General features: G+C 48.6%; 1 protein-coding gene across 2 annotated transcripts; it reads right to left on the reverse strand.

The window, feature by feature from the left end:
• Positions 1-1,519: 1,519 nt before the first annotated feature.
• On the reverse strand, positions 1,520-14,161 carry Abcf2 (ATP binding cassette subfamily F member 2). 2 transcript variants are annotated; one of them, XM_059257733.1, is made up of 15 exons: positions 14,027-14,161; positions 13,196-13,395; positions 11,084-11,296; positions 10,485-10,667; positions 10,231-10,402; positions 8,122-8,217; positions 7,207-7,309; positions 5,548-5,643; positions 5,061-5,180; positions 4,890-4,979; positions 4,501-4,611; positions 3,825-3,887; positions 3,475-3,603; positions 2,765-2,968; positions 1,520-2,168 (listed from the first exon to the last, which is right to left on the reverse strand). In XM_059257733.1, exons 2-15 carry the CDS (start codon positions 13,353-13,355, stop codon positions 2,031-2,033), a joined length of 1,878 nt encoding a protein of 625 aa, XP_059113716.1. In that variant the 5' UTR covers positions 13,356-13,395; positions 14,027-14,161; the 3' UTR covers positions 1,520-2,030. The 2 variants fall into 2 exon arrangements, with proteins under 2 accessions (XP_059113716.1, XP_059113715.1); XM_059257732.1 differs by lacking the exon at positions 14,027-14,161 and adding an exon at positions 13,706-14,020.
• Positions 14,162-16,859: the final 2,698 nt, after the last annotated feature.

Raw genomic sequence — 16,859 nt, forward strand, 5'->3', positions numbered from 1 at the left:
ACAGGTTCTTGAACACTGTGACAACAGAAGCCCAGAACAGCTCAAAATATACCAATTTTTGGGAAAGGAAGGTCCCACAAATCAGAAACAGTGTGTGTGTTGGGGGTGGGTGGGGCACAGCCACAAATGCCACCTGCCTGCATGTGAAAACACGCAGCCCTGCCACCCCCACTCCGTTTCGAAAAACCTGGTGACATGGCAGCTGCTGTTGCTTCCAGGCCGAGGGCAGTTCTGAATCCCAAACAAGGCACAGCTAATTTTAGATAATTTGCAGACTTTCTAGGCATTCTTAAAATGGTCAAATTGGGTTTTCTCCTGCCGTGGGTGTAGGAAACAAATGCACTGACTGGATTATGAGGTTGAGTACACTTCCCTTCTCCAGATGCCAAGTCCTTTCAACCCTGAGCTCCAGGGGCCCAGTGGCTTGTTTTTTGTTTTGGTGGTGGTGGTAAAGGAGGGTCAGGAACCCAGGCTGGTCTCAAACTCCCTAGTGTTGGAATTCCAGGCCTGTGCCGCACCTGGTTTGAGTTTCTAGTAACAGGTAGTTGATTTGGTGACAAGTGACGACCCTGTTGAACCGAGTCTGCATACTCAGGGCAGGCTGACTCAGACTGCTTTGCTCCCGGCCCAGCTGGCAGAGCAAGTCCTCTGGGGCTGTGGTGGAGCAGAGACCTGCCAGTCTCAGCTCTCAGTGCAAAGGCTTGGTTCCTCTGCTAAGCAGCTCTGGGACCTCACCATCTGGGGAGGACAGATCCTTATCACTTTTTTAAGGAACAGGACCAAGTCTGCCTTTCTAGGCTGTGGTCAGAGATCTCCCTCCCTCTTGAGTACTTCTGACCCTCCTAGTATTTAAGCCACAATTTAGTATTTAAAGATTTATAGCCTTTCTGTCTTGTTGGCTTTCCCACTGGATTGTAAGTTCTTAGATGGACGCTGAGGTTTCAGAGGCAAGTGACAACCACCCTCAGGTAAGGTAGTACCTGCTGACATGAAGCCTCAAGTTTCCAAAGGACTAGCCGGACTACGAAGAACCCTAGCTGGATGTAAGCTAGGCACAGCTAATAAAGGGTGGGTGTGGAGAAGATAGAGCACTCCATCAGTGGAGGAACTGTGCAGACCTCAGACTCTGCATCTCTCACTCCACCAAACACAACAGACAGGTCTAGCTGAGAAACCTGGATTTCTAACAAATGTCCTATGTGATGGGAGGTGGCAGCCAGAGTATGTCACACTGCAAAGCATGGTCCATGACCTGCTGCTCAGCATCCACACTAGGAAACTTGTTAGGAATGTTAGTTCCTAGCTGCTTCCAGTACTCCCAAAAAGTTGGCAAGGTCCACCTCTGTGACCTGACAAGCCCTCTCTACACCCAAGTCTGCTGAAACACAGGCCTAAGGGAAAGCTTGACCTGGAAAGGGCAGGGGCTCCAGAGGGCCTGACTTCTCTGCCTTATAGGCTTGCTGAGGGGAAGTGAATACTGACTGCAGGGAGAGAAGAATGCTGAGGCCCAGGGAGGAGAGACTGTGGATTCCTCTTTATTGGACTCTTTGTAGATGACACACAGATCTACAGTTAAATAATTATTAAAATACCGACCAGGACTATGGCCCTGGCCCAGGGCTCCCAACCAGAAGCAATAAGGAATGGGGGTGATGGGCTGGCAGTACTCCTCCAACATCACCAAAACCCATAAAACGAGGCTCTTGAATCCTTCCAGGGCCAGACCAGGGCTTGGGCCCTTGGGTTAACCCAGGGACCCTTGGCTGCATCTCTCAGGGCAAGGTAACCAGCAAGGGTCTGGAGGGAACAGCCAGCCAGTCCAGACAGACAGACCCAAATGGAAGGAGGATGGGAGACGGACAGGTGCTGTCCAACTGGAGATAAGATGCAGCGAAGGCAGGCTGAGGGGAGGCTGGGGGCAGTATTGCAGCAGTGCGGGAGTGCAGCCCCAGGGTCCTGTCCTGAGTGGCTGGTCAGGGGTCAGCTGGCAGGCTCCAGGTGGCATTCCTGACCCAAGCCTGGCTGAGGGCTCACACGTTGTGGGTCCTCTTGGTGAGCTGGGGCTCCTCATCTACCAGCTTGGATTTGAGGTGCTCCTTGTAAGCTAGGATGTCTCCAGGCCATTTAGTGATTGTCTGCTTCTCACAGACCCAGATCTCCTGTGCAACCTGGAAGCAGATGCTGGGTTCAATCTGGCCAGCCCTTGGCACCCTCTCCACCACCAGGACTATAACGAGGCTTCCTGAGTGAAACAGCCTCTCCCTTGAGGCCTCACCCAAACCCATATCCAGCTTACTCTCTCTGGGGACATTTTACTCAAGAGCACTATAACCAGTATTCTAGAAGTTTCCAAGCCAGATCCTACCCACCACCGCCCTACTGTGAGGTCTCCAGCAGGCTTCCCACATATTCAGAGGCTTCACGAACCACATGTTTTTCTACCCTTGCTTTTTTAGAAATACAGAATACAGAAATGGCCAGCAGCCTTCCTCCTCTTAATCTAAATCCTTCTTACTACAACACTTATTTTGGGGCTGAAGAATCTTGACACAGTAATAAAAGTCTGATTTCCTCATTTGGCTCATCTTTACCAAGTTAACTACGATCCCTACAGAGTCATGAGATCTGGTTCTCACCAGGTCACATAGACCTGAGCCCCTTCCCTGAATTTAGCAAACGTGTGTTATGCCCTCCATGTGCTACAACTGTGCTTCACACAACCTTCTACCCATACACTCCATTCTGTGCCTCAGGCCATACTCACCTGCTGGATGAGTCTGAAGTCATGGCTGACTAGCATCATACCACCCTCAAACTCATTGATGGCATCTGCCAGTGCATCAATGGTCTCTATGTCCAGGTGATTGGTAGGCTCGTCCAGAAAGAGCATGTGAGGGTTCTGCCAGGCCAGCCAGGCCAGACACACTCGGCACTTCTGCCCATCCGACAGGTTCCGGATTGGGCTCACCTAGAGGAACCATGACATAAGAACTTGGTGTTACATCCGCCATGCAGCATGGGACTTCTCTCCCCTCTCTGGCTCCTGTTACCAGTATTGCTTTTTTTTTTTTTTTTTTCTTTTTTTTTTTTTTTTGGTGAGACATGAGCTTAGGATGACCCAAGATCATATAGCAAGATATTGGCCAGGCCATTAGTCTTGAGACCTGACGGGATACCTAGAAACATGACCACTCAGCCTCTCGCTATTAGCATGTAAATTCTGATGCAATGACATGATCCGGTGATCCTGCAGTTTCATGTCTATTTTCTAGCTCTCTCAAGCACTCGGCTCAAGAGCCTGTCAAGAGTCCTGCTCACTGTCCTTTCCCACAACCCACAGTACATGACACTTTAAAGGAAAGAAATGGAGGAGACTCTGGGATCACTTCCAAACCTAGGTGTGATGGCAGTGTTCTCTGATCATCTGGCCGTAGCCTGAGCCATCCTGGGTCCTCCCCAGCCCTCCTCTCTCACCTGCTGTTTCCCAGTGAGGCCGTATCTCCCAATGATCTTCCTCATCTCCTCCTTCTCCTTGATCTCTGGGTAGCACTTCATCATATACTCCAGTGGTGAAAGGTCCAGGTCCAGCTGCTCCTGTAAATGCTGCAGAGAAAGCACGACCACCACATTTGGGGGAAGCTTCTCCTAAAGGAGGCCCCTTGGTGTGACAGGGGCCTACCCTAAAAGGGGCCTGCCCCAGGAGCCCACCCCAGACACTTGCTCAGGATCCAAGAAGCAGGGAGAAGCTAATGTTCCTAGAGGAGGGGCTTGGACAGATGTGGTCCCTTCTACCCTGACCCCCAGCTTTGACGCCAGGCCTGTACCTGATGGTAACGCCCTATCTTGACATGAGAATGCTTCCGGATCATTCCATCTGTGGGTAGAAGCTAGGAAAGAATTAAGTAGAATCAGGAAAGTAAGCATGCCAAAAAAGAATCCCCAACAGAAGCAAACACACTGGGCTTGGACAACCTCCCAATCAATGTACTTCGCTAACACAGACTACCGTCTAGGCACTCTTCAGTGTTAAAGAGGCAGGGCTGATGCTCAGTGAATTAAGGCACTTGACAACCTGAGTTGATCTGGAACCCACATGATGGAAGGTGAGAAGTGACACCCATAAGTTGTCCTATGACCACCACATGCGAATGCACACACAACAAATGTAAACGTACATACTTAGAACAACTCACTCAAACAGACTCAAGGGAGGCGAAGATAAGCAGAAGTTTACTAGATGGACATGAAAGGTCCATTGTATAATACATCAATAATACACTTGATGTAGGTCCAACACATATTTTCTCAAAAGAAACTCCAGTGTATAGGCATCCGTCCTTACAGCCTGTCATATGAACGCCTTCACCACACACGTCATCGTCTTCCCCACCCTCCCTTCCCAGCCTCAGCACTGCCCAGCCCCTCCAGGTGGCTCACTCAACCACCAAAGCACTCCTTCCCTCCCTTCTTCCGACATGGCATTCCACCTTAGCACCATACCTCTCCAGTCAGCAGCTTCAAAAGAGTGGACTTCCCTGCACCGTTGGGTCCTACCAGAGCCACTCGTGTGTCAAGGTCAATGCCAAATTCTAGATTATTGTAGATGCAAGGCTGAGGCGGGTAAAGAGAGAGGAACAAAGGTTAGAACTCAAATCTCCTCTGCCTGGCATGCTAACTCCATAGGTGGGGAGAATGGAGGAGGGAATTACTGTCAAAGCTGATCCCAACCCACTGCTTCCTCTGCTAAGCCTGACAATCATCCACACCCTGGCAAAAGTCAGCAGTTGGCAAGAATGGGAGAAGCCCCACTGCTGAAACTGCCCGTGCGAAATGCACCCGGCCTCCTAGCTACACACAGGCTCTGCACATGTGCTCTGGCCCATACTCACCCCGTCTTTTGTGTATTTGAAGCTCACGTTCTGCACCATAATGACAGGTGGTGGGATTTTACCACACGGTGGGAAATAAAACGACAGCGTCTAAGAAGAGGAGGCATTTTCATGTCAGTACTTTTTTATTAACCCATGCTTCAGCCACCTAACCTAACCATCAGACCTCACCTTGTCACTCACAACCCTTTCTGTCAGTCCTGATGCCATCATTTTCTGTAGCGTTTTCTCTTTGCTTTGAGCCTGCCGGGCCAGCTTGGCACTGCCATGGCCAAACCTGGCAATGTAGTTCTGTAAGAGACCAGAAGAGGAATCAGAGTGTGTGCAAGAGATAAGATGGGGCTTGAAGTGTGCATGTGCACAGGACACCGGAAGTAGCAGCTTTTGTTTTTTTGTTTTTTTTTTTTTTTTAGTTTTTTGAGACAGGCTTTCTCTGTGTAGCCCTGGCTGTCCTGGAACTCACTCTGTAGACCAGGCTGGCCTTGAACTCAGAGATCCTCCTGCCTCTGCCTTCCAAGTGCTGGGATTAAAGGCGTGCAGGACCATGCCTGGCATCAACTCTTAAACCTTGAGTAAGAAATGACCCTCATTTCTTCCGGCCTCCTCCGGCCACCATCACTTCCCAGTACAGGTGGAGAAGGGCAGCACAACCTCCTACCTTCATGTGTGCAATCTGGTCCTGCTCCCAGTGAAACCTCTTCATCTGGTTCTCCTCCAGCTCCAGCCGTGTCTTCACATACTGATCATAATTACCCTGTGGGGAAATGCCCGCCCCAGGCAAGGCGGCAGCTTTACCCAGGGCTCAGTCCTGGGTTTTCACTCAGATCGGAGGGTGACAGCAGCATCACCAACTGCATTAAAGCAGCACATGCTAACCTAGAACCTGGTGTCTATTTTTGCAGAGCTGAGGACGGAACCCAGGGCACTAACATGACACGTGAGGCAAGGGTGTACCACTAAGCCATGTTCTAGCCCAACCAGAAATGTATGGATGTATATTTAATTCCATGCCTTTTACACAGCCAAGCCAAGGCAGGGTCCATGGTAAATCCTAAAATTAACCCGAAGAACACTCAGTGTCTGTAGAAGCCTTGAACACAATCATGCGGACACCATGGAGCTCAGGCCCTCCACCACCTCCTACTGCCCACCTAGAGGCTAATGCCACTTAGGATAATACCCCCCCACACACAAGGGAAAACAAACCACCTGGATTTGGGATCATGCTCAAGTGGATTGCCATGGTTTCTATCTGAACCAAACAAAGCCCAAGACTCAAGCTAGTCATCCATTAAAAAGACCTAAGAAACATGTCACAGGATATCCACACACAATGGTAATACTATGCATCACTAAAGAGGCAGACTGCATACTCATCTAAAAAGCATTACTAATTTTAAAAGTAACCTGAAAAATATAATGATTATTAAGGATTACAGAAGAGGTGCTGGAGATGGCTCAGGGGTTAAGAGCACTGGCTGTTCTTCCAAAGGATCTGGGTTCAATTCTCAGCACCCATATGGTGGCTCACAACCATCTGTGACTTCAGTTCCACGGGATCTGATACCCTCTTCTGGCCTCATTGGGCAACTTATGGGGTGCAGAGACACATGTAGGCATACCCATATACACAAAGAAAAAAAACTTAAGATTCTAAAAGATTAAAGATAAAGAATGTATCCATATATAATATTTTCTACAAACGATTGCAAATAAACAGTTTTGGAAGGCGATATAAGAAACTATTAATGCTCCCACAGTGACTGTGACTATGAATGAAAAGGTCTGTTTTCCCTTTTCCTATCTGAAACTGATGCTCACTGTGGAATCCAGGCTGGCACGACCCTTACACTTCAGCCAACATAGTGCTGGGGTCATGTAGATGCCACCACACCTATCTCTATTTTTTACTTAAAAAAAAAAAAAAAAAAAAAAAAAATTACATTTTTCTTTATTTAGTTCTCTGTGTGTGTTCATTAGATTCCCAGAATACATACACATCAGATGCTCACAAATGCCTCTAACCCCAGCTCCGGAGGATCCAACACCTCTGGGGGCTGCAGCAGGATCAGGGCCTTCCCTAGGCACTCACAGAAGTCAACTTCTTTGCATAAGGCAAACACAAACACACACACACACACACACACACACACACACACACACACACACACAGAGCAGCTGCCATCCATGGCCTATAGTCAGAAGCAAAGGCTTTGGAACTAAAACAAAATGGACCAAAGGACTTCTTTAAAAGACTGTATCATACTTAATAACAAATTCAAAGAATTAGCAAGTGCAGGAGCCAAGGCCCACTCACCGTGTAATACTTGAGTTTCTTGTTGTGCATGTGGATGATATTGGTACAGACCCCATTCAGAAAGTCCTGGGAATGGGACACAAGGACCAGGATGCGCTTGAAACTGTGAAGCCAAAGAGCCAATCAGGAAGGTTGCAAACAAGAGACTAGTCAAAAAAGCCTACACAGCCAGACCCAGAAAGCTCTCACCCTCTCCCACTCTCACACTCAAGTGCCCTTGTAGCTCCTGCAGCAAGCAGGGACCTAGGCAGCACTGCATTCCCTCAGTAAAGGGCTCCAGGAGCCTTTCCGTGGTAAGACAGCCTAAGCCTGAGGCTTCTGTTCTGTCAGCAGAATGGAGTAGAGATGGAGTAGTAGCAAAGTCAACGGTCTGTATATACAATAAAAGGCATCCAGAACTGTGGGCAGGGCCAACTCAAACCAATTCAGTAAGAGAAACATGAGCCCTTTCTTTTGAGACAGCACTAAGGTATATCATGTTTCCTTTTAAAGCTGAGACAATATTCCAAGCTACTCAGTTCTTTGGTTATAAAAGAACCATGATCATATTTGTTAATATTTTTCTTTATCACCACATCATGAATTTAAACATTAGACTTACTTTACATGATTTGTGTGTGTGTACACATACACTGATAGACATATACATACAATTAAACATTGCCTTTAATAAAGATGTTGTACTTCAGACATAGGAAAAACAAAAGGTTTTGGTTTTAAAGGCTCACACAATTCAGACTTAAAAAACAAAAACAACAAAAAAACCACCCCAGTGAAACAAAAAGGCCCACTCTCTAACTGCATTTGGCACTGGCTACATCTGGCCTCTCTCTGGCCTCCTTTCTGGGCACCTATTTCCTTTGGGCTCTGCTACTGACCCCTCAGGGATCTGTGGCTCCCAGCCCCACTCCTTACGTCTTAAGTTCTTCTTCCAGCCACACACAAGCATCCAGGTCCAGGTGGTTGGTAGGCTCATCCAGAAGCAGCATGAAGGGCCGAATAAAGAGGGCTCTGAAGGACACACAAAAAAACAACAGTCACCTTGAATGCGGAATGGAAGGCACAGCTTGCCTGCCATGAGGCTGGTCAGGTCTAGACTGAATCCTCAAGCCAATCTGTAGCAGGCTTCTTGGACCGCCAGCTCCCCAAATCATGGCACAGAGACTTATTAATTATGAATGTTTGGCCTTAGCTTAGACTTGTCCCACTAGCTCTTTTATCTTAATTAAACCTGTTTCTATTCATCTATGTTTTGCCTCAGGGCTTTTTACCTTTCTTTCATTCTGTATGTCCAGCTTCCTCTATGTCTGTCTGTCTGTCAGCTGCCTGGCTAGCTGGCCTCTGGCGTCTCCCTCTCTTCCTCCTTCTCTTCTCCCTGGAGCCTAGATTACTTTTCATACTTGTTCTCTCTGCCTGCCAGCCTCACCTATCCCTCTACTGCCTAGTTATTGGCCCTTCAGTTTTTTATTAGACCAATCAGGTACCTTAGGCAGGCAAGATAAAACAAATGCAACACACCTTTCTATAGTTAAACAAACGCAAAAAAAAAAAAAAAAATGCAGCATAAACAATGTAACATATCCATCCTTACATAGTTAATCCGTTTTCTACGTCAGAGAAAAAAAGGGCTCCAGAACTCAGGACTGAGAGTTATAGGAATGCAGCCTACAGGTAAGGCTGAGGCCTTTTGCACCTGTGAGGTTTGAGATGGCAGTTGGTGAGCATCAAAGAAAGGCACAAGAGGAATCAAGTTATCAAGGCAACAACCATCCTGGTTAGACTAGTTGATGGGGCTGCCAGACTCCAGCAAGCACCCAAACAAAGAATGTCCTTTTTCACACAGTAAGTCAAGGAAGGGACAGGCTAAAGCTCTGGCTTCCAGACTGCAGTCACCACTCTTGGAGAACTTGGTAAGAGTATCTCTGAGCTGAATCACACTCAAGCTGAGAGTTGTCTATCTCTAAAGCTCCTAAGCTAGCCAGAGCAGTTTCTGGTTAGCAAATGGAGCCACTGCACTACGTTTTAAGACAGGTGAGCCAGGCGGTGGTTAATCCCAGCACTCAGAGGCAGGCAGCTCTCTCTGAGTTCGAGGCCAACCTGGTTTACAGAGTGAGTTCCAGGACAGCCAGGATTATTTCATCACAGAGAAACCCTGTGTCAAAAAAACAAAAGACACTGGCAACTCTCTAGCCCCATGGGGCAGCCTCACCAACTTGCTTCCCAGGAATGGTGCAATGCAGACGGTCTCACCCATTTAATTAGTACTATGGCTTGAATATTCCCCACTGAGGCATTAAGAGGGTAGAAATGTCTCTGAATGTTGGTGCTTGGCCTCTGCACGGTGAGCAGGAGAGAGAGAGACCAGTGAGCACACACTCGTGGCTTTATAAGGAGACAAGAAGACAGACACACCAATTTCCCATCTCTCACCACATGAAGCCTACACTACACATCAGGACTCTGCTAGCAAAGCCACCATCAGATGAGGCCTTTTGGCTTTGCACCTCCAGGACTATGAGCCTCTTTTCTTTATAAAGTATGCAGCCTCAATAGATATTCACTATTGCACTAGAAAACAAAGGAATACAACTCAGCCCTCTGGGGAGGGGCACTGAAGTAGTGCTGGACTATAGAAACTCATTTTAAGCACAGGTTCCCAAGGGTAAAAAGGACAGGTGACATCAATGCTGTCCAATATTTTACTATCATAAAAATTAGCAGGATGGAAGCACAAAAGGCAGGAAGGGGGTCAAAGTGAAAGAAAAACTTAACTCCACTGTTTTACTTGAGTCTACTCAGAGTACTCCTGGACCATGTGCTGAGGACCCAGCACTGAGCATGGAAGTATTTTTGAGTACCTCAGCCGGAGACTCAGTCTAGTCCACATACCTATCTAAGCCAAACCACTGATGGTTATCTCATCTGATACATACTGACCATGAGACCAGTTCTACAGTCCTACCAGGGTGAACATTCCACTCCAAGAGATGGGGGCTCCAAGGAAAGAGGGAAAGGGAGACTCACCTGGCAAGAGCAACTCTCATCCGCCAGCCACCACTGAAGTCTTTCAGCTTCTTGCGCTGCATGGCAGGTGTGAAACCCAGTCCATGTAAGATCCTTGAGGCCCTCATCTCGGCTTTGTCGGCGTCCAGCTCTTCCAGCCGCTCATAGAGTTCCATGAGCTTCTCACACTCCGCTGTGGGTGGCACATGACCGACCATCAGCTCCCTGAGGGCCCCAGGAGGAAGCCTACCCCACCCCTGGGTATAGAGCCATACCATCCTCATGAGCTAACCGCTCAGCCTCCCTCTCCAGCATGGCCCGCTCTGTGTCCACCTCCATCACACACTGCAAGGGTGTTTTGTCGCTAGGAGGCATCTCGCGAGTCAGATGGTAGATGTCTATGTGCTCGGGGATGGGCACTTCACGTTTCCCAACAGCAGAGAGCAGCATGGACTTTCCTAAGAGAATAACACAGAGACATTCGGCCACCTCCTCACTGTTCTTGTGCACCTGTTCCTAACAGGCACTCCAGGATCCCCATTCTTGAAGTGCTTGCCTTCTTTTTGCTCACTCTCAAGATTCCCTTTTCAACTTCAAGTCTTGTGCTACTGCTCCTGTGAAGTCCTGTTCATTTACAATGGCTTCACACACTACTCCCCATTCCTGTTTCCCCCACCAACTTCTCTAGCACCTTCTGTCAAAAACTACTCACTTGGTACTTACTGCACACTGCTGGGTCATAACTCCCCTGTCCTGGACACGTCTGGTCCTCCACTCACAGGATTAATTTCTTGCTTTGCTAATGCTAAATACACACTGAGTAACAGATGATCCAAGAAAGAGAAACCTCCCACTTCGCCCCCCAAGGGCTCACCGATTCCATTTAAGCCGATGAGGCCATAACGACGGCCTGAGTTTAGTTCCAGTTTGGTGTCACTGAGCAGCTCTTGACCATGAAAGGTGAGTGAGAGGTTGATGATGTGGACGTCAGTACTGTTGGGGTGAGAGGCCAGGACGCCGGTGACAGCGCGAGCAGCAGCTTTCTTCATCTCAAAGTCCTCTAGCTCCTTGGTCAGCAAATCCACTTCTGGAGACAAATGTAATTTGGGAAGGGGCTGTCAGACAGACTCACATCCCACATGACTTGAGCTCAGGTCATTCAAAGCAGACTCAAGAGTTCCGAGAGCTTTATACCTAGTGCACACGACATAGACTTGCCCAACACTCTGCTTTCACAGGCCAGTTTTACTTCGCACTCTTTCTGAGTTCTCTTGCCCTTCCAATGTCCTTTCCCTCCCACTGTGCTTAACTTCCCCACCTTCCACAACCCTAGCCAGGGATAAGCCTCCTCACTGCCTAACTCGATCATACTAGCTTCCTTCTAGAACTCTTATTTTGGAGACAATTCTTACCACTTAACTGTCAGTTTTAACTATATTTTCTATTATTTCTGTCCCCATTACAAATGTTACTATGTTTCTTCAAATATTTAGTGTTTATCTGTAGTACAAGTCACACACACACACACACACACACACACACACACACACACACCCCACTCAAAACACGGTCCCTGCATATCCATATAAACAACTGAGATGACTAAAATAGACATAAATAACAAAATGGCACAGGGGATAGCAAATAGGAACACAACCAATGTTAGATGTCATCAGAAGGCATTGCCATATTGAGCCAGGCTTTGAGAGAAAATGTCAAACAGGGCTTTGTACAAGCACTATGGCATCAAATCTTAATGTGTGAAAGGACAAAAATGTGGTAACGGCCAAAGGACAACGAGCGGTCGACATCAGCAGGAGGACTGACTGTGCAGAGTTTTCAGGGGCACTGAAGAGACAGGCATTCAACTGTGGTGCTCACTATGACGCATCGCCATGTTTCCCCCGTCACAGTTAACTTCAGCTATCAACTTCACAAAACCTGGGGAGAGGGAGGAGCCTCAACTGAAGAACTGCCTCCATCAGACTGGCCAGTGGCCATGTCTTAACTGCTAATGAATGTAGAGGGTCCAGTCGAGTGTGGGCAGAGCCGCCCCTACATACGAAGGCTAGCTGAGCAAGCCAGTAAGCAGCATTCCTACACAGTCCTTGCCTTACTTCCCTCCCAAACTGGTTTCAGTCATAGAATGTTTTGTCACAGCAACAGAGAAAGGAAACTAGAAAATAAGTGTTCTGAAAGCAAACTATATTTATATAGTATGAGTGAGTAGTAGCACAACTAATGGGGAGAAATGCTCAATAGATCCCCAAAACAACAAAACCACAGCTGTTTTCTCAGGAAAATCACATAAAACAGTATGTAACGAGTCGGGCATGGTGGTGGTGCACACCTTTAATCCCAGCACTAAGGAGCCAGAGGCAGGCGGATCACTGTGAGTTCAAGGCCAGCCTGGTCCACAAATCGAGTTTAGGGCTGTTACACAGAGAAATCCTGTCTCGGGAAAACCAACCCCAAAACCAAAACCAAACAGACAAAACCAAACCAACAACAACAACAAAAACCAATATGTAACAATAAGTTATTCTCATTAGTATAATCACTATCCCTGTGACATCAAGAGTACCATATGGTAAAGCCTGACATACTGGCTACCACAGGTCAGAAGAAAAACTCAGAAAAACGATAGGAAGTTGCCTTTTCCTTTACTGTCCTCTACAGTATCAGGGTAGAACAGCTCCCATCTGAGTTTGCCATTTCAGTTCAGTTCCCTTGATCAGTAACAAGGTGGCACTATCTTTAACTTTATGGGTTTGGTTGTCACTGAAAAGTTTCGTGGCCTATAAAGATGTGTGTTGGGATTTTTACTCTGTAAAAGAAGCCCAGGCTGGCTTCAAACCCCTCCATCCTTTTGCCTTAGCCTCCTGAATGCAGGGATTACAGGCCAATGCATCTGCATCCGACGAAGCCACATTCTTCATCGCCTCTGCATCCAGATCAGGAAATTCACCCAATTCCCCTCCATCACCTGTGGTCTCTCTGCCATTGGCCTCCTCGTTTTTCTCCTCTGCCACCTGAGGTTCTGTGACGGCGTCTCCATTTTCCTCATGTCCCTTTCTGGGCCGCTGGCGAGCTTTGGCGGCTTCCTTCTTTTTGGCTGCTTTCTTCTTGGCCAGGTCGGAGGGCATGGTGATGAGCCACGGGGGTAGTTACGGTTCTTTCAGGAGTCTGAAGAAAAGCAAACCGATACGCCAACAAAATTCTAAACTCACAGGTAAGAATGTCTGAGCCGTAGTCCATCCCTCCTCGGAATTTTCCTATCAAGCCTCTGGTGCCTCACTCTGTGCCCGCCTCGCCTCGGCCGACTTTGTCAGGGTCCCTCACACTCTCGACCGGTCGGTCTTCCAGCCTCTCTCCTCCTCTAGGGCTCGCGCGCCAATCCCCGCCGGCCTCCCCTGGATGCGCTCTTCCCCCCGGGCCTTCAGTGAGGGACCGTTCTGCCCCTAGTCTCTAGTTTCCCAACTTGGCGCTCGCGCACCTCAGCCGGCCGCCTCCTTTTCGGATCTTCGCCAGGAGTTCGTCCGGACTTGGTTTTGGTCGCTCCCCTCCACCCCACCGACGGCGGCGCGGTTCCTCCCCGGGAGCCACGCGTCTTCCGCGGCGGGTCCCAAAGGGGTCTCCGCGCTCGCTGCCCCTAACCTCCCCCACAACCCGCGCGCCTGCGTCTCTGCCTGGGCCAGTTCTTTTCCCTTTCGGCCCTTTCCATCCCGACCCTGATCTCCCTTCCGCTTCTCCTCCCGCTTCCTGCTCACGGGTCCGCACTCTCCTCCCCTCCGGCTCCCCTTCCCCCTCAACTCACGGGGCCTCGCCGCTCGGCCTCTGTCGCAACAGAGCTGCTCCTTGAGCTCCTCCGCGTGCGGCCGGCTCGCCAGCCAATCACGGCCCCGGGCGGCCCTCGGCGCGCCGCCGCCAGAGCTCCTGGGAAATGTAGTTCTTGACTCGCAACGACCTCGGGCGGGACTCTCCTCAAGAACTACCACGAATCCCAGGTGTTGCGCGGTCCTAGTGACGCCATCAGAACGCGCAGGGCTCCAGGTTGGGGGAGGATTAGAGTCCAAGAGTCCTGTCCCAGCAGGCTGGCTTAAAGCGCTGGAAACTGCAAATCCCAGATTGCTCCTCGGAGAGGCGAGCTGCTCTGCCAGACCGTACCCCACCTCTAGCAGATAAGTTTACCCGGCTGCTCAACTGGTTTAACCAGCAGGGAGTGCGACTACGCTTCCCAGCATGCATCTAGAGAGAGCTGGCCCAAACAATGGGAGAAGACAAGTAGAGGTGGAGGGAAAAGGATGAGCGAGGTGCTGCTGCTGGGCAGAGGCGGCACTGAAAGTGAGGTAGCCCTTCGCAGACAACACCAACAGGGCTCCATACGAGAAAGGAGCCTTAGTTTCAGGAAACTGAAATTGCAGAGCCTCGTCCATCGCTGGTCAAACTTTTAGAAAGTGACAGACGTTGTTCTGAACCTTGGTATCTCAGCCGAGAGTTACTGGATTCCATCAGAGCGGTATAAGTGTTGTGGAAAGGGTCAAAGGACCACTTTTCTGAGTTTAGCTTTATGGACAATTAGCTGTGACTTGTGGTGATATATTTGTAATCTAAGAAATAAAGCTTGGCTGAAGATCAGAGGACAGAGCCAGCCACAGAGTTAGCCACAGAGGTCAGGCAGTAGTGTCACACACCTTTATTTTTTTTTTTATTTATTTTTTTTTTTTTTGGTTTTTCAAGACAGGGTTTCTCTGTGTAGCTTTGCGCCTTTCCTGGGACTCACTTGGTAGCCCAGGCTGGCCTCGAACTCACAGAGATCCACCTGGCTCTGCCTCCCGAGAGCTGGGATTAAAGGCGTGCGCCACCACCGCCCGGCCTAAGATTTTTGTTTGTTTGTTTGTTTTTGTTTTTCAAGACAGAGTTTTCTCTGTGTAGCTTTGCGCCTTTCCTGGAACTCACTCTGTAGTCCAGGCTGGCCTTGAGCTTGCAGAGATCCGCCTGCCTCTGCCTCCCAAGTGCTGGGATTAAAGGCGTACGCCGCCGCCGCCGCCGCCGCCGCCGCCGCCGCCGCCGCCGCCGTCACACACCTTTAATCCTAGCACTTGGGAGGCAGAGGCAGAGATCCCTTTGGATCTCTATAAATTCAAGGCCATGCTGGGCTTCAAGAGATTAATCCAGTCTAAAAAAGAAAGAGCCAGGCAGTGGTGGCACACACTTTTAATTCCAGCACTTGAGATCACACACCTTTAATCCTAGCACTAGGGAGGTTGAAGCAGAAAGTGATATGGCTGGGCAGAGAAAAGAATATAAGTCAGGAGGAGACAGGAATTCACTCTCCTGCAGACGCTCTGTCAGGTTGAGGAGTTGGTGAGGTAAGAGGTGTTGGCTGGCTGCTCTGCTTCTCTGATCTTTCAGCTTTCACCCTGATATCTGGCTCTGGGTTTTTATTATAAGACCATTTAGGATTCGTGCAACAGTGACTTGTCCTGTTCCATTTCCTTTGAGTCTTACTGTCTAAAATCTCTAACAGACTTGGTGTTAGGTACATTGTAAACTCTAGATTTGTAGCTTCAAAAACAATGTAACTCTTTTTTGACCCTTGTTACCTCTCCAGGCTCCTGTCCACTGGTGCCTTATTATTGATGACACCAAAGGAAGCAAAAGAAACCATTACTTCCCTTGAGTGCACTCTCAGAAAGTGAACCCCTTTTCCTCTACATTTTCCCAAGCTAAATAGAAATTAGGCTTGAAGGTCAGCAGCTTCAGACCCCACCTTCTGTGTCTTTGCTAGCACACTAATTTTGAGAGAGAAAGCATCACCCAAGATTTTAAAGGATTGCAAAGATTAGAAAAGGGAAGAAGGGAGGGGGATGCTTTGTTGAAGCCCACTAAGGGAAGCCTGTCTTGTCCTGGTAAAAGGCTGTTTCTTGTAGACTCCCCCTTTAATTCCTTTTAATCTGCTGTTACATTGTTTGTACTTTAAAGAGTAGACCATAAGTTCTAACTTTGGCCCTGGGTAGAAACAAGACTTTCTGAACTGACAGGAATATTATACATTACTATATAAGCGGGAGGCTTTTTGGTAATGAACAAAAATGTACTATTTCCTTTTCCTTTAAGAGTTAATCCAGGGCTGGAGAGATGGCTCAGTGGTAAGAGCACTGACTGCTCTTCGAGAGGACCCGGGTTCAATTCCCAGCACCCATATGGCAGCTCACAACTGTCTGTAACTCCAGTCCCAGGGGACCTGAAACCCATGGCAAAACACCAATGGACATAAAATAAAAAATAAATTTAAAAAAAAAAAAGAGTTAATCCAAAGACTGGAGAGATGGTTCAGCTGTTAAGAGCACTTGCAGAGAATCATGGTTTGATTCCTAGCACCCACACCAGGTGACTCCAAACTGCCTGTGAACAGTTCCAGGATATCTGGTGCCCTCTTCTGGCCTTTGCAGGCATTTGCACACACGTGGTGAACATAGAGAGGAGGGGGTACACACATGCAATACACACACACACACACACACACACACACACACACACACACACACACACACGGGGTGGGGAGGGGGTAATCCAAATGGGCCTGTCAATCACCTAGACAGGAAAATGCTGCTCAGGAAGCTGTTCCAGAAACTAAAACACAGTAG

The sequence above is a fragment of the Peromyscus eremicus genome, chromosome 3 (assembly GCF_949786415.1).
Source record: "Peromyscus eremicus chromosome 3, PerEre_H2_v1, whole genome shotgun sequence".
Classification (NCBI taxonomy): domain Eukaryota; kingdom Metazoa; phylum Chordata; class Mammalia; order Rodentia; family Cricetidae; genus Peromyscus; species Peromyscus eremicus.

Coding starts and splice junctions, on each gene's coding strand:
- Abcf2 (XM_059257733.1), bottom strand. CDS start 13,355: ATGCCCTCCGACCTGGCCAAGAAGAAAGCAGCCAAAAAGAAGGAAGCC. Junction 10,668..11,083: donor CATCGGCTTAAATGGAATCG/GTGAGCCCTTGG, acceptor TTATTCTCTTAG/GAAAGTCCATGCTGCTCTCT. Junction 2,169..2,764: donor ACTTCAGACTCATCCAGCAG/GTGAGTATGGCC, acceptor ATCTGCTTCCAG/GTTGCACAGGAGATCTGGGT.